At 40.6% G+C, this 19,736-nt stretch overlaps 1 protein-coding gene across 1 annotated transcript; it reads left to right on the top strand.

Annotated features, from left to right (window-relative positions):
• The first annotated feature begins 1,018 nt into the window (after positions 1 to 1,018).
• On the top strand, positions 1,019 to 15,121 carry LOC308303469 (uncharacterized protein). The gene is made up of 15 exons (XM_080747848.1): positions 1,019 to 1,317; positions 2,424 to 4,449; positions 4,694 to 4,851; positions 5,151 to 5,326; positions 7,719 to 7,989; positions 8,184 to 8,288; positions 8,766 to 8,924; positions 9,015 to 9,161; positions 10,329 to 10,592; positions 11,410 to 11,559; positions 11,685 to 11,925; positions 12,557 to 12,844; positions 13,936 to 14,163; positions 14,255 to 14,386; positions 14,746 to 15,121. Exons 1-15 carry the CDS (start codon positions 1,204 to 1,206, stop codon positions 15,108 to 15,110), a joined length of 4,824 nt encoding a protein of 1,607 aa, XP_080603974.1. The 5' UTR covers positions 1,019 to 1,203; the 3' UTR covers positions 15,111 to 15,121.
• Positions 15,122 to 19,736: the final 4,615 nt, after the last annotated feature.

The raw sequence follows: 19,736 nt of genomic DNA, 5'->3' as shown, positions 1-19,736 counted from the left end.
TATTTGGGCTCCAGGTTGCTTCCCTGTAGTCCAGGCAAACTAGCTCATTTTGGACCCAAAACAGAAAGTAATTGTAAAAGTTTTTTTTTCTTCACAGACCTTTTCTATAAGGTCTCCAGAACAACATACTAAAAGTCCTAAGAAATCCCAGTTGCGGAAATATGTTTAATTGACATTAATCCAAGACTTACTATACACTACACTATAAAGGCAAAAATGACTCCCAAAAAATCTGCTTTAAGTGGGATGTGAGGGGTCAAACTAGGGGTTATTAATTATTCTGAATCCATTGCAAGCATTTGTTTTGCATGAAAAACATTCCTTGGGCCAAAAACGGACCCCAAAAGGCTGTGAAAATTGATGACTCATCACTAAACCATCGTATTGTGGGGTCATTTCTTGCCCAATGAATGTTTTTCATGCCAAACAAATGCTTGCAATGGATTCAGAATAATTAATAACCCCTAGTTTGACCCCTCACATCCCACTTAAAGCAGATTTTTTGGGAGTCATTTTTGCCTTTATAGTGTAGTGTATAGTAAGTCTTGGATTAATGTCAATTAAACATATTTCCGCAACTGGGATTTCTTAGGACTTTTAGTATGTTGTTCTGGAGACCTTATAGAAAAGGTCTGTGAAGAAAAAAAATCTTTTACAATTACTTTCTCGTAAAACGCTAGTTTGCCTGGACTACTGTGCTTGGAACGCTCCTTGCGTTGCTGTAGGGTGGAAACCTCGTATGTCCAAAACCGTTACTTTTTATTACGTTTGTTTTGAAATGAAATAGTGAAAACAGGCCAAACTCGCATCGCGTCACGAGCTTGTAGATTGGCTCTTTTCACGTCCTTTTGGGACACACACTTGTGTGACAAAAATAAGGCATAATGAATTTACGAAAAAAAACACAAAAAGTTAAAATACCGAGATACGAGGTTTTTGCCCAACCTGTTGGGTTGTTACAACATGACATCACATGGAAGCGACGCGCAGTCGTAACAGCCAGGACCCCGGAGGAAAGTTGGCGGCAGCTGTTATGGATTGCGTTTGAACTTATTGCAGTAAAAACGTCGTTTTTCTCCTGATTAAGCTGCAAACATACCGTGCAGACCGTTTCAATATTAACACCAGCTACTAAATACACGGAACTTGTTGTGGCAACATTCCACCTGCCGAAGAGAGCACGGAGGGTTTTCTGCCAACGACATGGCGTCTTCCTCTGAACAGGACATGGAGGTTTCTGACAACAACACAGCATCTACTTCTGAGCAGAACACGGAGGAGGATGGTGTCAACAACACAGCACCTGCAGCTAGCATGGTATGCTTATTGCTTCCCTGCGTGTTCTCTTGCACTGTTACTCATCTCTTGCACTATTCTAGCTAGCTGCTTAGGGTGTATTATAGTGTTGTAATAGTTGTAATAATTTAGAACCTCTCCCTGCGCTATTAGCTCCGAGTAGACGTGGGACGTTCGCGAACGAGTCTTTTGAACGGCTCTTTGAAATGAACATGTTTCTAATGAACATGTGGTGGGAAAGGTACTCAAATTATTTTCTCAAGTAAAAGTATCTATGCTCTAATGTAGAAATACTCTGCCACAAGTGTAGAAGCTCGGAATTAAAATGCACTTGAGTAAAAGTACAATGCCTCGCAACACACAATAATCGGAACCACAACCGAGTCAAACAAAATGTAATGCCTCAACTCTTAGAATTCCCCAGGTCAAATATGATTATGTTGGGGGGGCCGCAGCCTGAAAAGATTGCGAACCACTGTTGTAACACCCCAGTGAGTCCCCCGCACATCATGATATATAATATGGAAAGCTTGTCCTCTGTAACGAACATCAGGACTCAATAGAGTCACATGTATATTGTATAGCAGAGTAATTAAGCACAAATTGATGTGCACGACAGTGCACAAAAACAATAACTGGATGTTCTTTTTGCCACCTTACTGATGTGGTTGCCTTGACTTTGATGTCTCTCCTACTGTCACGATTATGACATTTTACATGACGATTATTTGTCACTCAAATAATTGCGATTAACGATTTAATTGTGTTACATTTCTGTTTGGCTTTTAGGATTTGAAGTTGCACATGGCAGATATGACACATAACCTAAATATACAAAGAAATTACTGACATATTTGACAACTTAAAAAAAACATCGACAGTGGAAATAGCCGATCTACAAGCTCACGACGCGTTGTGAGCTTGTAGATCTGCTATTTCCACTATTTTTGACTTTTCAACATGGAAACGATTATGGCGATTATGAAAAATAATCATGATTATTTAAAAAAAATCACGATTAGACGATTATGTAATAATTGTGACAGCCCTAGTCTCTCCATCATGCTGCACCTATGGTACTTTTTCCCAGTGGGATCAATACATCTTATCTTATCTTGTCTGAACAGGAGGAGGATTGTGGAAACAACGCGCCATCTACGTCTGAACAGAAGATCGAGGAGGATTGTGAAAACAACGTGCCATCTGCGTCTGAACAGAAGATGGAGAAGGATTTTGGCAAGACTGGCAACATATCGGAAGGGTCCGGTAACTCCGGTTCTGACACTGTGAAACACTGCAGTCTCTGCAAAAGAGAACTGAAAAGTGGCAACCAGGGCTATGCGAGAACAAGAATATCTAAGCTGGTTGAGTTGAAGACTGCGCAAGTACTCTTTCCCCATCTTTCACCGGATGAGTTCATATGTAAACATCCGTGTGTCCAATGGGTACATTCAAAAACAAGATTAGAAAAATACAAAAAGAGGCGCACCTTGAAACCTGTGGAAGAAGACCCTCTGCCTGTGGCAGAAATGAGGATGGATCATGACACAACCACGATGCCATCTACGTCTGAACAGAAGATGGAGGAGGATTGTGGAAACGACATGCCATCTACTTCTGAACAGAAGATGGAGGAGGACACAACCACGATGCCATCTACGTCCAAACAGAGTGCGGAGCGGTCCAGTTCTAAGATTTTTAACTGCAGTCACTGCAAAAAAGAGCTCAAACTCGGACCACATGGCTATGCGAGAGTAAAAATATCAACTCTGGTTGATTTGAAGACTGCGCAAGTACTGTTTCCCCATCTTTCACCGGATGAGTTTATATGTAAAGCTGCCTGCGGCAATTGGGTATATTCAAAAACAAAGACAGGCCTTTTTAAAGGCAAGAGTACCAAAAATAAGCGCACCTTGAGAGCTGGTTTTGCTTCTGATGCTGACCCGGAACGCTGCAGCAACTGCAAAGTGGGGTTCACCTACAACGAGAACGATGATTACATGAACAGAGTGAGAATATCAACGTTCATCGACGAGGTGACTGCGAAAATACTTTTCCCTCATCTTCAGACGTCGGACTTTATATGCATGTGGTGTGCCGAGGTGGTCAAACCGAAGACAAAGTTTGTGAGCAACAACAGAAGGCGCACATGGGCCGGGAGTGATTCTTCTTCTGTCGACAGTGGATCACCTCCATCTAAACAAGATAAGAAGAAGGGTACTGTGGGTGGTGGTGGGTTTACATTACTGCCGCTAGCACCTATAGCAAGTGTTAGCGGTGTTCCATCACTCCCTCTTACACCTATAGCAAGTGTTAACGGTGTTCCATTACTGCCTCTTGCACCTACATCTACGCAGAACACGGTGGGTTCCGTACGCTACGTTGTCGTTCCAAGAAGTGGACTTTCGGTAGCTGCACCTAAACAGAACCAAAATGTTGTCAATGTTCTACTACCATGTAGTCCGAACACAAACGTTGTTACTGTCGCCGGATCATCTTCTATGCTGGGCATGGCAGGTTCTGTCAATAAACCATCCCAGCAGAACATAGGAAGTTCTGTCAAGGTACCAGTTGTCGACACGAAGGGTTCTGTACACTATGTTGTCGTTCCCAGGACTGTGCTACCTACCAGCATGGCTGGTTCTGTCAATATCCCATCCAAGCAGAACATAGTAAGTTCTGTCAAGGAACCATCTACTTCTGAACAGAACACGGAAGGGACTGTCAAGGTACCAGTTGTCGACACGAAGGGTTCTGTACAATATGTTGTCGTTCCCAGGACTGTGCTACCTACCAATTGGAATGTGAAAAATCCGGCCATCAACAGCGACATGCCATCTACGCCCGAACAGAGCGCAGAGGGGTCGGGTGCTGGGGCTGTGCCACGCTGCAGTCTCTGCAAAAAAGAACTTGTACGACGACGAAAAGGCTGGGCCAGGATAAGAATATCTAAGCTGGTTGATTTGAGGACTGCGAAAGTACTGATGCCCCATCTCTCCCCGGATGAGTTTATATGTATGGATGTGTGCTGGAAGTGGGTATATTCAAAAACAAAGAAATGCCCCCCCCACAAACATAAGCGCACCTTAAAGACAAAATGCCCTCTGCCTGCAGTGCCTCGCAAAAAAATTGACTCTACAAACACAAACTCAGGTTATTTTTATTATAATTATTATTAGGTGTGTGTGTGTGTGTGTGTGTGTGTATACACATACATACATGTATAATACATATATATATATATATATATATATACACCCACATACATAATTCTGTATACACACATACACATAAAGTATATACACACTGTTAGGATTTAGAAGACATTTGTACTGTAGAACCGACCTCAGGTCTTGCGTTCTTGCCATTTATATTGTCTGTCCTGTGTCCACATCAGCTGGTCCAGCTCCAGTTCCAAAGAAAGTGGGGAAACGCCAACAAGCGATGAATTGTATAAAAAATAGCGATTACGTGGGCGCATTCAGACGACTGCTAGAATTGCCAACTGCTAAAGCCGCTTTCGACAAAGTATGCAAAGAAAACATACGCAAAGAGGTATTGTTTCCACGATCATGACATTTATGTTGTTGACAATTAATTGCCATACAAATAATTGTGATTAACGATTTAATTGTGTTTTCTTTTGCTATTGAACATAAATTGACAAAATTGTATTAATTGTTATTATGAAAATGTGGTGCTGAGCTGCATGAGCTGTGTGTAAAATCCATGTCCCTGTTAAACCGTGTAGATACTGGTCCCCACAATATTAATCTTAACTTTGAAATAATGTCTTTATCTTTAAAGAAAGCTGTATGAATGTATTGATGATTGTTTTTAAACATTGTTTACAGCATATTAAGTTAGTGAGAGACAAGGAGGGACCTTTCAGGAAGCAACTCACACCTGAAAACCTGTCCTCATTTTGTTGGAAGAAGACAAATGAATGGATTGAGGAAAAGGCACCTTTTACTCTTACGTGTCTACGATCGATGTTCCCACAGCCAGAGAAAATGATTACAAAATCAAGGTCTGTAACCCCCCCCCCCCCCCCCCCCCCCCTTATTACATGATGAGGAACTTTTAAGATGCTCCAACTTTATTCCATTACAAACTTACCAACGTTTCGACCTTGCTGTCTTTTTCAGATTAAAGTTTATACTTGAAAACTGAATACTTATGCCCCCACTAAGGCAAAGCTGTGATGACACATAACCCTGCTGCCGTAGCCTTGGAGTGAACTACTTCAAGTTATAGATAGAATAGTTCTAGTTATTATACCACAGTCAGTTCACCTTGCATTGTGATTGGCCGAGTGCCAGTACTGCATCTCCCTATAACTACACTCTGAACACATACCTACTCGTAACCTAACAACTGCCAGCCTTTAGTAACTAAAACTACTTTTTGTTTTCTTCAACTTCAGAAGTAGATCTTGGTGCTGAATCTGGACATAGGAATTTATTTCACAATTTTGCTATACATTTTAATTGTATTTGAAGAACCCATTTAGGCCTGACCTAAGTTTTCTGAAAAACTATTATTATTATTATTACAAAAACGAATTTGCTACATACTGTAATACACTAAATAGTGTTCCCCACCGGAACCCCTTCGTGTTTTAACCCTTCTGGACAGGAACACATTTATTTGCTCTTTTTGCTATTTACAGCATATAGCAACATATTTGGTTTTGTAATTTTTTAATAATATAGTGTTCAGAAAACAGGATTTAGAAGGCGTTTTTAGAATCCCCCTCAGGCCTAAACTAGAAGCAGTGCTCTTCCGAGCACAGGTCTCCACCAGGCTGTGCGTCCTGGTGGTGCTACTGTATAATAGGCCAATGTAAAAAGGGTGGCATATGTTCTTCACCTTAGAGCTTTCATGGCAATCGGACGCTGCACGTATGATTTGAAGCATTGTGTTCCAACAATGTGTTTTGCTAAAGTCTACCTGCTGGTGGCACTATAACAGGCCAATGTGAAAAAGGTAGCATTTGTTCCTTGACCTAGTAGGAATATGTGTGGCAAATTTCACGGTAATCGCAAGCTGCGTTGATGATTTGAGGCATTTTGTTAAAAAACAGAGCAATCCTGCAAACTTTGGAAGCCAATATTAGCCAATCAGGATGGAATATGAAATATCAGACGGATCGGACTTGATCACAAGACTATAGAGATACTGACTGTGTACCGATTTGCGTGATTTTTGGAGAAAATCTGAAGGAGTAATATCCAAAAATGTGTTTTACATAAGTCGGCCCAAAGGTGGAGCTATAAAAGGCTGATGTGAAAAATGCAGGGCAAAGGTTTATCCTTAGCCTCTAGGGAGTGCGCTTACAAAGTTTGAAACTGATCGGTGGAGTTATAGGTAAAACCACAAATCAGCCTGTTATAGCGCCACCATGAGGCTGATTCAAAAATAATTAAGTGGCATTTCTTCCTCGGCCTAGTGGGAACGTGTGTGTGCGATTTCATGATAATTGCACTTTGCGTTTGTGATTTGAGGCATTTTGTTCAAAACGGCTTAATCCTACAAACTTTGGAAGCCAATCTTAGCCAATCAGGATGGAATATGCAAAATCGGACAGATCCGTGTCGATCATATGACTGTCGAGATACTGCCTACCGATTTGTAGGATCTTTGGACAAAATCTGTAAGAGTAGTGCACAGAAATGTGTTTTGCAAACATCGGCCACTAGGTGGCGCTAGAAAAGGCCCATTTGAAAAATTTAGGGCAGAGGTTCTAGATTGGCACCCAGGGAATGTGTGTGCTCACTTTGGCAGCGACCGGGCCAACGGCGACTGAGATTAGGTGCACACAAACTGCGAGGACACACAAACTGCGAGGACACACGCACGCACGGACGGACGGACACACGGACGGACGAAGGGGAAAACATACTCTTCCCCCATGCCTTCGGCTGGTGGAGACAATGAGTTAAAGTGCTCTATTCTATTTTGACAGCGTTAAAAAAAGCAGTTCTTAGGGAGATTCCGCCTTGCGAATAACGAGATGGAGGCGTGAATAATTGCCATCTATGAGCGTGGTATTCTGCTCACAACGGGAAGGCGATGTGCGCAAAAGGCCCTGACTAAGTCATGGCCGTGTTTGGCCGTTAATTTAATCCAGCCAATCAGTTTTTTAACAAACAGCCTCCCCAAATATCAAATGCGCATACGGTGGAGCCGTTATCACTTTATTAACGAATATGAACTCGGTCAAATTAGGGCCCAAAGAGTCCAATAGTATTTCACTTCCACTGGAAAAAAGGAAGAAAAGTTCTGATTATCACTTCGGTAGTACTGTTTAAAATAATGTAGCACTAACTTCAGAGAGTGATGTCTTTCTAATAATCACCGGCTAGTACTTTATTAAAGGAACATGGAGCTAACTATGTATTTCTAATGTTGGAGTGTAGGGTGGTGATGACTGAAGAGGAAGCTCAACAGATGGTGGATAAGAGGATTGGAATGGCCATGTCTATCGCTCTATTCACCGGCAACTGCAAACATACATTTGTCCAGTCTGTTATTGGTGCTGAGATGTGGAGGGAAGGTTGTCCTCGAAAGATGTTCCATATCATGAATGGCCTTGGCATCTCCCTGTCCAGTCCCAGTTCAAGGGGGCACATAGTCAGACTCGGAAATGACCACGATAAAGAGGTTAAGCTGTGGAAAGGAGAGGTTGAGGTGAGTATATAAGGGAGCAATATGACCATGACACTATATAAAAATGTATACCAAAAAAAGATTATATATATATATATATATATATATATAAAATAAAATAAATGTTGTTCTTTTTTCTTTTTTTAAGTTGTAACCATAAAAGTTTGATAATTGTTTTCATTAAACACATTTCCATTCATCTCCATTACTTTTAGCAAGCAGCAAAGATACCACCGAAAGGAAAGTTGACAATTCGAAAAATTCAAACAAGTCTAGCCAAACGAGTTCCAGCCTACTCTCTCACTTGGGACAGAGTCAAGGTAGTACTACTTTAATTATTATTATTTTTTTTAAACATGTTTATTTTTATTTTTACATTTATACATTCAAAACAATTAACACATCACAATAAAAGCGAAAAATAAACAAACAAAAAAGACCACAAACACAAAACCCCAAATAATACAGCGTAATTATAACACAAAGAGCACGTACGTCACATCAACATCACAACAGGCCAGACAAATGAATGAACATAGAGGGAAAACAAAACAAAGAAACAGTTACCCCACTCCTGGTACCTCCATCAGGTAGGAAAGGTCATTACCCTTGGCATATTGAATAAAACTTCCCCATATTTTTTCAAATAACTCTTGTTTATTTTTGAGAGTGTAAGTAATTCTTTCTAAAGGCAGGCATAAAGACACTACTGTAACTTTTACTTCATATTGGTTTATTACCAGTTTTGTTGAATGAATTCTTCCCTAACAATCAAATTTCATGTCTTCCCATAACAGATAGTATCCCATGAAAAGCATAAACGCCTAGGAGGAAACAAGCCCACGGTTTTTGCATTTCGCTTTGCCCATAGAAACCGCATCCCTTTCAGCTATCTAAGGGGGCCTCCGAAAAAGGCAGTTGAGGTGTCACCAGACAAAATCCTCCCATCCAAACAGGTACCCATCCTTTAAAGAAAACGTACACAACCACCAGCCCGCTATCAAACAACTAAAATTATGATATCATGTTTTTTCTTTATGTTTAAGACATATGAGGCACTGCGGCAGCGCATGAAGACCATTGTGATGCGCATAATTGTTGACAACCTCACAGCCCTGGAAGGATTGAGAAGCAAGGTTGTAAGGCACATTCCCCATTTATACTCCAAGCAGATGAATCAGAAGAGCAATGTAGTAAGTCAGCACGTACAAATGTACGATCACTCGCATTACTAACACAAAATAAAAGCCTGGGTTTCCGAGGCTACTAACACGTTAAATCCCATGGAAATCCCAGTTAGTAAGGGAAAGTTAGCCTCATGCTGGACCAATCTGGGAACTAAATAATTTCCAATGTCTTTCTTCACAAATGTATTCATAAAGGTGTCTACTATCACCTCTGAACTTTCTCAATCGCAACTCCCTCTGGAAACTTTGTGGGAGCCAATCAAAGTTGGGGGTATCCCAAGGGCCTGGGATTAAAGGGGGAAAATTTTAAATATTGTCAATATGAGCGTATGAGGTGTGTAATTAAGGTGTTTTGGGGCAGCTGAATCCATTCCAACCATTAGTTATCAGTAAAAATGACTCCTTGGTCATAAAATAGGCCACACTTACTTTTGTATGTCCATGAGACATACCGGTATAATATTTGCAATAAAGAAATGGTTGGAGTAGGGTTTGAATTCATGAAAACTATTCAAGATCAGGCGAGTAAGCGCACATCATGACACACAGGATAACATGATACAATCTGACAAGGAACACTCAAACAGGGTTTAAAACATAGGGACTAACAGGACACGGGTGAACTCGAATGACTTGATTGGCTAAGCCAATTAGGTCTATTTTATGGCCAAGGAGTCATTTTAACTGAAAACGAATGGTTGGAATGGATTCAGCAGCCCCTTACACACCTCATACGCTCATATTGGCCATTTAAACATTTTCCCCCTTTAATCCCAGGCTCAGGGTATCCCGATACCCCCAACTTTGATTGGATCCCACAACGTTTCCAGAGGGAGATGTGATTGAGAAAGTTCAGAGGTGACAGTAGACACCTTTATGAACACATTTGTGAAGAACAATATTGGAAATGATTTAGTTCCCAGTTCCCATGATGCTAACTTTGTGTCGTGTCAAACCTGCTTTCAGAGCCCACTGTCTGTGAAAGCCGGTTTTGACACTCAAAATCTACTATTTGCTTTAGAGAAGAGCAGAGTGCTAAAAAATGTCATAAACTTCAAAAACAAGTTAAAAACGCTCACTAACACTAATGTAAGCTGGGCACATAGAACCTGGGGAACATAGGTATGCAGGCCTAAAGATAGTGATTCTTTTTTTTACTTTAATCTTTTACAGGTCAATCTTGGTGCAGTCCCTGTGGATGTGGACTTGAGCAGAAAAGAAGGAAATACTAAGATAATGGACGGGCTTATCGATTATGTTCCAACATTGTCGATGGAACCCTACAAACAGTACAAAGTACTGTGCTGTTCAGATGGCCTAAACGTTGACACAACAGAGGGCGAGCCCAGTGAGCCCAGTGAATCCACAGCCGAACAGAGATTTGAAGGGCTTGTGGACGCACCACCAGAATTTCACAAGGCATCCCTGTGTTACCAGGTGACGTATAAATGTATGAATGACTGAACTACTACATAGCTTATCTACCGTGCATCCCGCTTGGACAAGTGTGTATGTGTATGTGTATATATATATATACACACACACACACACACACACACACACACACACACACACACACACACACACACACACACACACACACACACACATACATACATACATACATACATACATTGTGTATATATATATATGTTACAGTTAGTTTGGGTAACTCAGTTAGATTGGGGTAGGAGCGCTTGTTTTTGTTCACCTGGATGTGGAAGAAGCTCATGTCCCAGTGGAAGAGCATTTGACTGCATTAGTCTCACGCTGGTTAATGCTACTATGCCTAACCCTAAACCTAACCCCAATCCTAAACCTAAACGTAACCCTAACCCCAAACCTAATTCTAACCTCAGTAAAACTATGCCTAAACCTAACCCTAACCTAACCTCAGAAAAACTATGCCTAAACCTAACCCTTATCCTAACCTCAGTCAAATTATTCCTAGTTCCCCGAAGGAGGTGGCGCCTGCTCCACCTTTTGCACAAAAACGAGCGCTCCTGTTCTCAGTCTAACCGAATCTCAAACTAACTGACCAGGTTCAAGGAAGCAGTGCAAGTGATGTTTGCCACTGTGCCAGTGGCTACTATGGGCTGGGCTGATGCCTGTCAGAGGTGCTACTTCCTCCCGGTGGCGACACAGCAGTCTTAAAGGATTCATTTGAAGAAAAAGAGTATATAAAAAATAAATGGGTATACAAGAAAAAAAAGTCTAGTTTTGGCAATTATATTTATTATTTCTGCAACCACAGGACATTATGAAAATGCTGTTGAGTGAGGAGAGTCTAGAGGCTCGAGGATCTCTGTCCCAGCTGAAATCAGTGTTTGCAGTGAGAGGTCTGTGTATTGAAGGAAAGATTAAGGAAACACTCCAACATGTCTGGGATATGGATTTCATGACGGTAATATTGAGAAAATGTGCATTGCTTTAATTCTCCTCAAATTCATGTTTCCATGCATGTTCTGCAATACACATCACCTAAACCAAAAACAAATGTTTTTTATTTATTTTTTGTGTCCTACAAAGTTTGTCACTTCCGCCTACATCACTTTATACGCGGCTACCGAGTGGAACCTTGACACTGTTGATCAGCAGCCTTCAGACTTCCCCACTGATGCTGAGGCCCAAATGGAGTGGCTTAGTGGACTCTCACACAGACTGGTGGACTTGGTGTGGATGCCACCACCACAAGAAGACATCGATACTGCTGCTGCTGCTGCAAGTCTCTCTGAAGTAAAGAGGAAGGACTCCTGTTTCTGTGGAGAGGGTAAGCAAATAAAAGTAGGACAAAAGTAGGCAAATTAAAAAGAAAATGTATAATTTAGTTGCTACAGACCTACAGTACATTAAACCTCAGTGAAAGCGTTTTCTTCTAACGGCTTAGTAACCCACAGTTACTTTGCTACAGTTAGTCTGGATTTTTGCCACTCCACAGAACAGAAAGAAAATAAATTGACAAAAGCAGCTTTCAGTCACAACCCAGCCATTGTGTGAATATCTTGCTATGGGTGATGCAATGAAGGCCACTAGAGAGAACTGAATAATTTTTAAAAACATTAACGAACCATGAGTCTGTAAAACATTGTAATTTGCAATCTCCTTGGGATATGCAGATTTCATTTTTAATTTTAATTTTCTTCCCAAAAAATGGAATGGACAAGAGGAAAATCTTACGTAAATTGAACGTAAAAATGTGCAGCGCTGTGATCAATTTGTCCTACAGAGGTGACAGTTGGTCTGGAATGTACTGATTCTGGAAATCTTATTTTCGTCATTCTGCCTCGTATAGTACCTTTAACTGCCTTTTTGAGTGCTATACAAATACACTTGCTTTGCCTTTTATGTCGATAGTTGAGGAACTGTATTTCAAAATGTAATCTGTGTCTACTTCATTTCAGAAAAAACAGGTCACCCATTAGTGCAGTGCTGCAGCAACCTTTGTAAAAGTGTGTGGTTCCATGAAGGTTGTGCGCCGATGGACACAACAACTGATCCGACCGTCACTCAGGATTGGTACTGCAGCCCAGCTTGTGAAGGAGATGGCACCTACATATACTGTTACTGTAAAGAGCAACGAGGGGGAGAGATGGTGCAGTGTGCACTCATGGACCAGTGCAGAAGACATGAGTGGTACCACAAGGACTGCCTGAGTCCGTCAGAACAAGGCAATGCTGATTCTGAGGAGTGTAAGACATTACTTGTCGTCCTTTCCAATGTCCTGTAGTGTTGTCCTCCTAGACTAGAACCAGTAAGAATCCCTAATCGGGAGATAAGCGACTGTCAGGTCTCATACACAAACTTGAAAAGGCAATGGTAGGCAATCAGGAGGGAATATGGGAAATGGGACAGATCCATGTTTATGACATGACTTAAAAGATACTGTGTACCGCTTTGCATAATGTTAGGGCAAAATCTGTAGGAGCAGTGTACAAAAATGTGTTTTGCAAGAATCTGTCTCATGGTGGCACTAGAAGAGGGCCATGCGAGAAATGAGGGGTGGAGGTTGTGGCATGGAGCAGGGAAAACGTTGGCAGAGATATGAGTGGGAGGGGAAAAGTGTGATGTGACGCACTGACTGACAGACTGACACAGAATAATCTGTGACTCGTAACATGATTTTGACTATCACTTCAGAACTGGTGGTTTTATGATTGGAACTTGAGCTTTGAACTTTTTCTTCTATGAATTAAAAAGTAATATACATGCATTAGAATTAAGCTTATGTGTACTAAAAATATACTAAAACTAGAATTACCTGAAGTTAATGATCTGATAATGATCACCAGTAGAAGGGACAAAGTGAGAATTAAGAGTTGCATGATATATTTTCACCCTAGCATAAGCTACTCTGTCGTAAACCGGAGTTTGGACTGGTGATTGAGGGACTTGGACTTAACATTCTGGAGACTTGAGTTGTACTTGACTTCAATACAAAACTGCTAACCAGATAAATCCAACACATACAGTATATTGGTGATATTGGGCAAACACTGTTACCTTTCAAGAAATGGAACAAAAATTGTCAGCAACAGTGAAATTAGAAGGTCTTCTACATGCTCATGTTGTGAGCTTGTACAGTATATCCCTGCTATTTTCTATACATACTTTTGCTTGAAACTCTTGTATGTTGAAGTAGGGAAAATGATGTGTTGAAAATATAAGTTTAAAAAGGAAGTTTAAATATGGGGATACAAGTTTTCTGTGACAATATATTCCTAAGTGCCTTTGAAATGTGTGCTTTGCAAAATGCTTAATATTGTTTCTTTCCTTATTACAGCTCCATGGTACTGCTCAGAGATGTGCTTCATTGCGTCCGATGCAGACGACCATGTGCTCAACTACACCAAGGCTCTTGTGTGGGAGGGGCTTTATAATCTGGCGAGACGAGATGCCGTCAGAGAGGGTGATGGAGAAGCCATGACAGACTTCTGGAAAATGGACATGGTTCTGTTCTGGGCTAGAAAACACCTCAAGGATTTCACCACCTGCCATCGATTGCTCACTGGTAGGACTTAGAAAATGTAATGTGTTGCTCTATGGGCATTCTGTACACTGTAATAACATTGTCATTAATCAAGTCCATCTTGTTTAAATAGGGATTGAAGGATTCTACCCAGAGCACATTAGACAAGACCTGAAGTGGAACCGTGTGGCAAACCTTGAAGGAAAACCTGGATGCAACATCAGCTTGGATTTAGTCAATGAATTCATGAATGTCGAATTCAAAGGTATGTTACTGAACTTATATTTGCTAAATAATTTCACAGTTATGTAATTCGTTGAGTGACACGTTTTGACATAGTTCTCATCCTGATTATTTCAAGGCTTTGCATTAATACAGTTTACTAAGACATTGGTTGTCTTTTTGCAACGCATTGTGAAATTGGACATTAAAGACTACTTATGGTACTTAAAGTACATTTTGATGCAGATACTTTTGTTTTTTACTCAAGTGAATTTTGAATAACAGACTTTTACTTGTAGCAGAGTATTTGTTTTGTAGTATGTTTTATTCATAATTTTACTTAAAGGAAAACATTTGAGTACTTTTTCTGCCACTGCTGAACTATAATTCTGTATTTTGTAGAGTCCTTGGGACGTGTGAGAGACCACTACACCAATGACATGATGAAGGAGTGTGGTATGATTGCAGGAGTACTTGGAGGTGAGCCAAATCGGTTTCTCGTCACGCAAGGATTCCTTGGCCCACTGCCACGGAATGGCGGTGGGCTCTCAACATCCCTGCCATCAACGCACAGTTACAAGATCAGAAGACAAGTTCACATTGACAAATTTGTGGCCGAGTACAAGAAGGACCATCTCTTCAGGTACATTCCTGGAAGAGCACACCAGGGCTTTGAGAGGTTTACTTACGAGCGGAAAATCCAAACCCCCAAGAAGATGGGGAACACGATGAGGAAACTCGCACAGGACATGGACCTACAATCATGAGAGATCATCCAATACAGATGAACATACTCATGGGGGGGGGGGGGGGGGGAGTGTGCTATGGTAGTTATTATGTAAAGCCTGCTGTAAAGTGTATTTGTACAGACCAATTTAATACAATGTAAGCTCAGACAATTTGCTTCATATTAAAAGACAAAAAGTAAGTGATGGAGTGCATTTTACTAATACCGTTTTTTAGCCCCACAAGCTCTAGAGGTCACTGTTTCCAAACAGTGGGTCAAGACACATTTTATTGGTGCTTTAATTTTTGGTTTCCTACATTTTGTATTTAATTATTATTTCAAACCATTAAAAAAAACATGACCAAAAAGCTAAGATTTTCATGAATAAGAAAAGGATGCAATGACTTTTCTAAGTAATTTCATTAATATATAAAAGATAAATGGAAGAAATTCCATAAATTAGACAACAAATGTTTAAGAAGTAGTGAAAATAGCTGATGTAGAAGTTTTCCTTAGTTTCGGTCCCGGGCAAACACTTTATTTCTGTTTTGGGTCACGAGCCACAAGCTAAAAAGTTTGGGAACAACTGTTATAGGTGGCTAGGTTGTCCCTCTCTGCCCATTCATCACTTTTACACATTTTAACACCACACTTTTGGAAAGACAGCGTAACACTTGTAAACACACGTTATCGAATGAGCATGTTGCCATGACATCTGGCAAGCTAATTCATGTTCCCTGGAACATATATTTAATGAATGAGGCTGAATGTGTGGAGCATATCCACGTATACTGATGCTTTTGGCCTTCATATTTAGCTTAATGGTTCATCACTGTAGCCAACTTTGAAACTAAATTGACAAGTGTGGTCCAAGTGAAATCCATAATTTTCTGTTTCGGCTGGTATCCTTTAAAGCACAGGGGGGACAACTGCTGCTTATCACCTGCTTATTTTGTTAAAAAATAATAATTTATACTACCGTATTTAGAAGTAGGACCTATGCACCTTCAAGCAGCTCAACATGAGGTTTAACAGAAGCACAGTATTTAGCTATTTCTATCTTTATTATCTGTTGCTATTCTTAATTGTTGTTGTGCTACAATGCTGAACCAAATCTTAAAAATGTTTTGCTCCTGTATACTTGTAGAGATGAATATAATACAATATGTGGTATCCCAATAGCCAAGTGCTTAGGGCACATGCGACATGGGTGCACTGAACCAGAGGTGCTCAAACCTTTTCATGTCAAGGAACCCCAAATGTTTTTGAAGAGGGCCGGTGCACACCTCAAAGGTTGGTAACGGGTGTGTAGGACAACTGTGCAAATGTTCAAAAGGGGATCTCCGATAATAAAATCAAAGAAAGAGGTCCTACACACTGTCTGGAACTTGCGAAAATGTTGCTCTTTATTATGTTAACTATTTGGACATTAGACCTTCATCAGCAGACAGGACACAACACCCACCAAACATTTAAACTAAAGACTACACCCAGGAGGAGTGTAAGTCATCAGACATTCATTCAGCCCTTTGGCTGTACAAGCAATCACGACCCCAAACACACTCCCATCAACCGTTATATTAGACCCACCCCAATGGTCAAAAGAGTGTTTGCAATCACATAATAGGCTACATGTATTTTGTACAACATGTAACATCTTTATGGGTCATGGCATACAATAAAATGAAAAGAAAATGTTTGCATCCAGGGACCTAATAAGATTTGTCGTTAATAGTTTCACAACTATTATAAAATGTATGAGTTTTTTGAAGGAGGCTGATCTACAAGCGTGTTACTTTTGAATAGCCTATGTATACGCCTATATAATATATGCCTAGTGTGAAAAGAATAAAGCAGTTACATTTTAATGCTATATCAAGTAATTGTCCTTGCATGAAGACAACTTGAGGCCCCCACAAGGACCCCTGGGTTTCCTGGGACCCTATTTAAAGCACAAATTAGTTAGTCCACGGTTTGATTCTTGGGACCCTATTTAAAGCACAAATGAGTTAGTCCACGGTTTGATTCTTGGCAGGCTGGACCATTTGAGTCAACCCTTCTCCACATTCCTTTTGTTTTTCCTTTAAAATGTCCCAAAAATAAAACTGGCTTGAACAAACGTAATTACATATATATGCTAACTGTAGGGCTTTAAATCCTACCATAGGGATGTAGTTTAATGTGTTGTCTTACCTGAACCAAGGTTACAATTTAGCCATTTACAAATGCCTGAATTGTAATTATGTCATTGTAATATATTGTTTCTCGATTGGACAGATAATAGGCTAACATGTAAAAGCCACAAGTGATGAAATCAGGGATTTCACTATGCTTGACATTCCAGACCTCAGCTGTTGTCCTGTTAGATGGGTGATCCGTTTTACATAGCAATGGCGCCATCTTGTGGATAAAATACGACTTCGAAATACTTTCTTGTTTTACATACGTTCTTGTTTTGACCTATGGTTTTGACCGATTAGTCTTCTTTTATTCACCTGAACATTTTATTTGACAAGGTGCTTGTGTGATGTGATATAAATGCATTTCAACATCGTTCTTTGGGCTCCAGCTTGCCTCCGGTTAACGGTTAACTTGGATTGTTTTGTTTTGTTTTCATAACGTCATAGCCATAAATTATAACTCCTGTAGAGAACTTTTATTTTGAAGACTTTTGTCTCCACAAGAGTTATAACGGCGAGAGGGGAGGCCTGTTGGGTGATGCCGTTTGGTCCTGTAATTGCTCGAAACATGCACAAATCCAACATATAAGGCGCTTCCTCTCTTGGTCCAAGTGTTCTCTATCGATTCGCAACCTCCCCATGATGTGTCAGTCCATATGTTTCAATATAAAGAAGTGTTTTACTCCAGCTTCGCGCAGTAGCGCTCATTTGGGGAAACGAGGAAATGCGGTGAGATTCCGAGACAAGCTGGAGTAAAACAATTCTTTATTGAAAAATATGGACAGACACATCCAGAGGAGGTTGCGAATAGATAGAGAACACTTGGAGCAAGAAGGGAAGCACCTTATATTTTGTATGTGTGCATATTTCAAGCAGTTACATAACCAAACGGCCTCACCGACCGTCCTCCCCCTCTCGCCTTATTAACTCTTGTAGAGATATACGTCTTCAAAATAAAAGTGTTCTACAGGAGTTAACATTTATGGCTAAGTAATAACGTCATATGGAAGCGACGCGTGGTCTAACAGGACCCCCGAAAAAAGTTGACAGTTTTGCTTGGCGGCGGCGCTGCTGAACGTCTTCTTGCTAGTCTACTAAATACACGGAACTTGTGATAACATTCCACCCCTGCCGAAGAGAACACGGAGGGTTCTGCCAACGACATGGCGTCTTCCTCTGAACAGGACATGGAGGTTTCTGACAACAACACAGCATCTACTTCTGAGCAGAACACGGAGGAGGATGGTGTCAACAACACAGCATCTGCAGCTAGCATGGCGGAGGGAGAGGTTCCGAAAGGAGCTAGTATGGTATGCGTATGTTATGTGTGTTCTCTTGCACTGTCTGTCACTCATCTTTTACTTTTGAATTTGAATTTTGATCCGAACGCTGGCAATTTCCTCATCACATAGCGTATCAGAGTGCAATACACCTAACAACCGATAGGGTTGCGCAGTTAAAAGCACTGAGGAAATGGCGGGCGGTCGGATTAAAATTGTTTTATATTGAACAATATGGAATCTACGACTTCTGAGGTGCCGTGCATAATTATATCATCCGTGGCCATGGGGTAAAGCACTTTATATTTGAAATCTGAACGTTTAAGTAGATTTGCGGACCAAAAGGGTGGAAAGTGCAAGTCAAGACGGTCATATCAATATGACCGACGATGATCATCCAACCAAGACTAAAGTGTTCCTCTTGAGACCCAGCATTTTTGTGTTCACTGTAGTACATCAGTTTTAGCTTATTTTCCCCAACACTGACTGTATGTGACTTTGATGAATAGTGTAGTTGTTGGACACCAAGGGAAACAAGCAATAGGCTTACTTGGGTGTTTTTCTTATTCTTCTTGCAAACTGCTAATAGTATTCAATCAATCAATGTTCCCTACAACTGTAGCTTTCTAATGATATGTCCCGGGGTCATCGGGCTCCGTTTGGTTCCATTTGAACACTCAGAGTTATAGGGGTCTTGCAAATGGGTTGGACTCCTAATATGTCATAATGGCGTATTAAATAATTGTCTTATACATATTCATCTAAGGAAAACCTTGAGACTTGACATTAGGTTGGGTCTTGTGACCAAAATAAGAACACTTTGGTGTGTAAAAAAAAAAAAAAAAAATATATATATATATATATATATATAAAACTTGTCACAGACAAGACCAAGTCTTTGCCACAGACACATTTGTCTGTGTACGGACATAAGTGTTGCCATGCCATTGCCTACTAGCCTTTATACCTGTCTTTTGAAAAATGTGCACTACAGTGCACATGTTGTAAAACCCAGGTCCTCAACACATGATGTATCATTTTCTTCTTCTTCTTCTTCTTCTTTATTAGGATCCCCATTAGCTTCCACAAGTGGTCGCTAGTCTTCCTGGGGTCCACACAATAATTCATACAGTAAAAACAGACAATAGTAAAAATGTTGCTATCTAAAATAGACACAAATCGAGTTAATAGCAAAAACAGTGACAT

The sequence above is a fragment of the Nannobrachium achirus genome (genome assembly GCF_963921795.1).
Source record: "Nannobrachium achirus genome assembly, chromosome: 18".
In the NCBI taxonomy this organism is placed as follows: domain Eukaryota; kingdom Metazoa; phylum Chordata; class Actinopteri; order Myctophiformes; family Myctophidae; genus Nannobrachium; species Nannobrachium achirus.
The sequence above is the reverse complement of the archived record's forward strand: the minus strand, read 5'-3'. Positions and strand labels throughout refer to the sequence as shown.

Bases quoted from the DNA above. Each gene is read 5' to 3' on its own strand.
- LOC308303469 (XM_080747848.1), top strand. From the start codon at position 1,204: ATGGCGTCTTCCTCTGAACAGGACATGGAGGTTTCTGACAACAACACA. The intron at 5,327-7,718 runs GTCTGTAACCCC...GTTGGAGTGTAG, and splicing joins AAAATGATTACAAAATCAAG to GGTGGTGATGACTGAAGAGG. The intron at 14,164-14,254 runs GTAGGACTTAGA...TTGTTTAAATAG, and splicing joins CTGCCATCGATTGCTCACTG to GGATTGAAGGATTCTACCCA.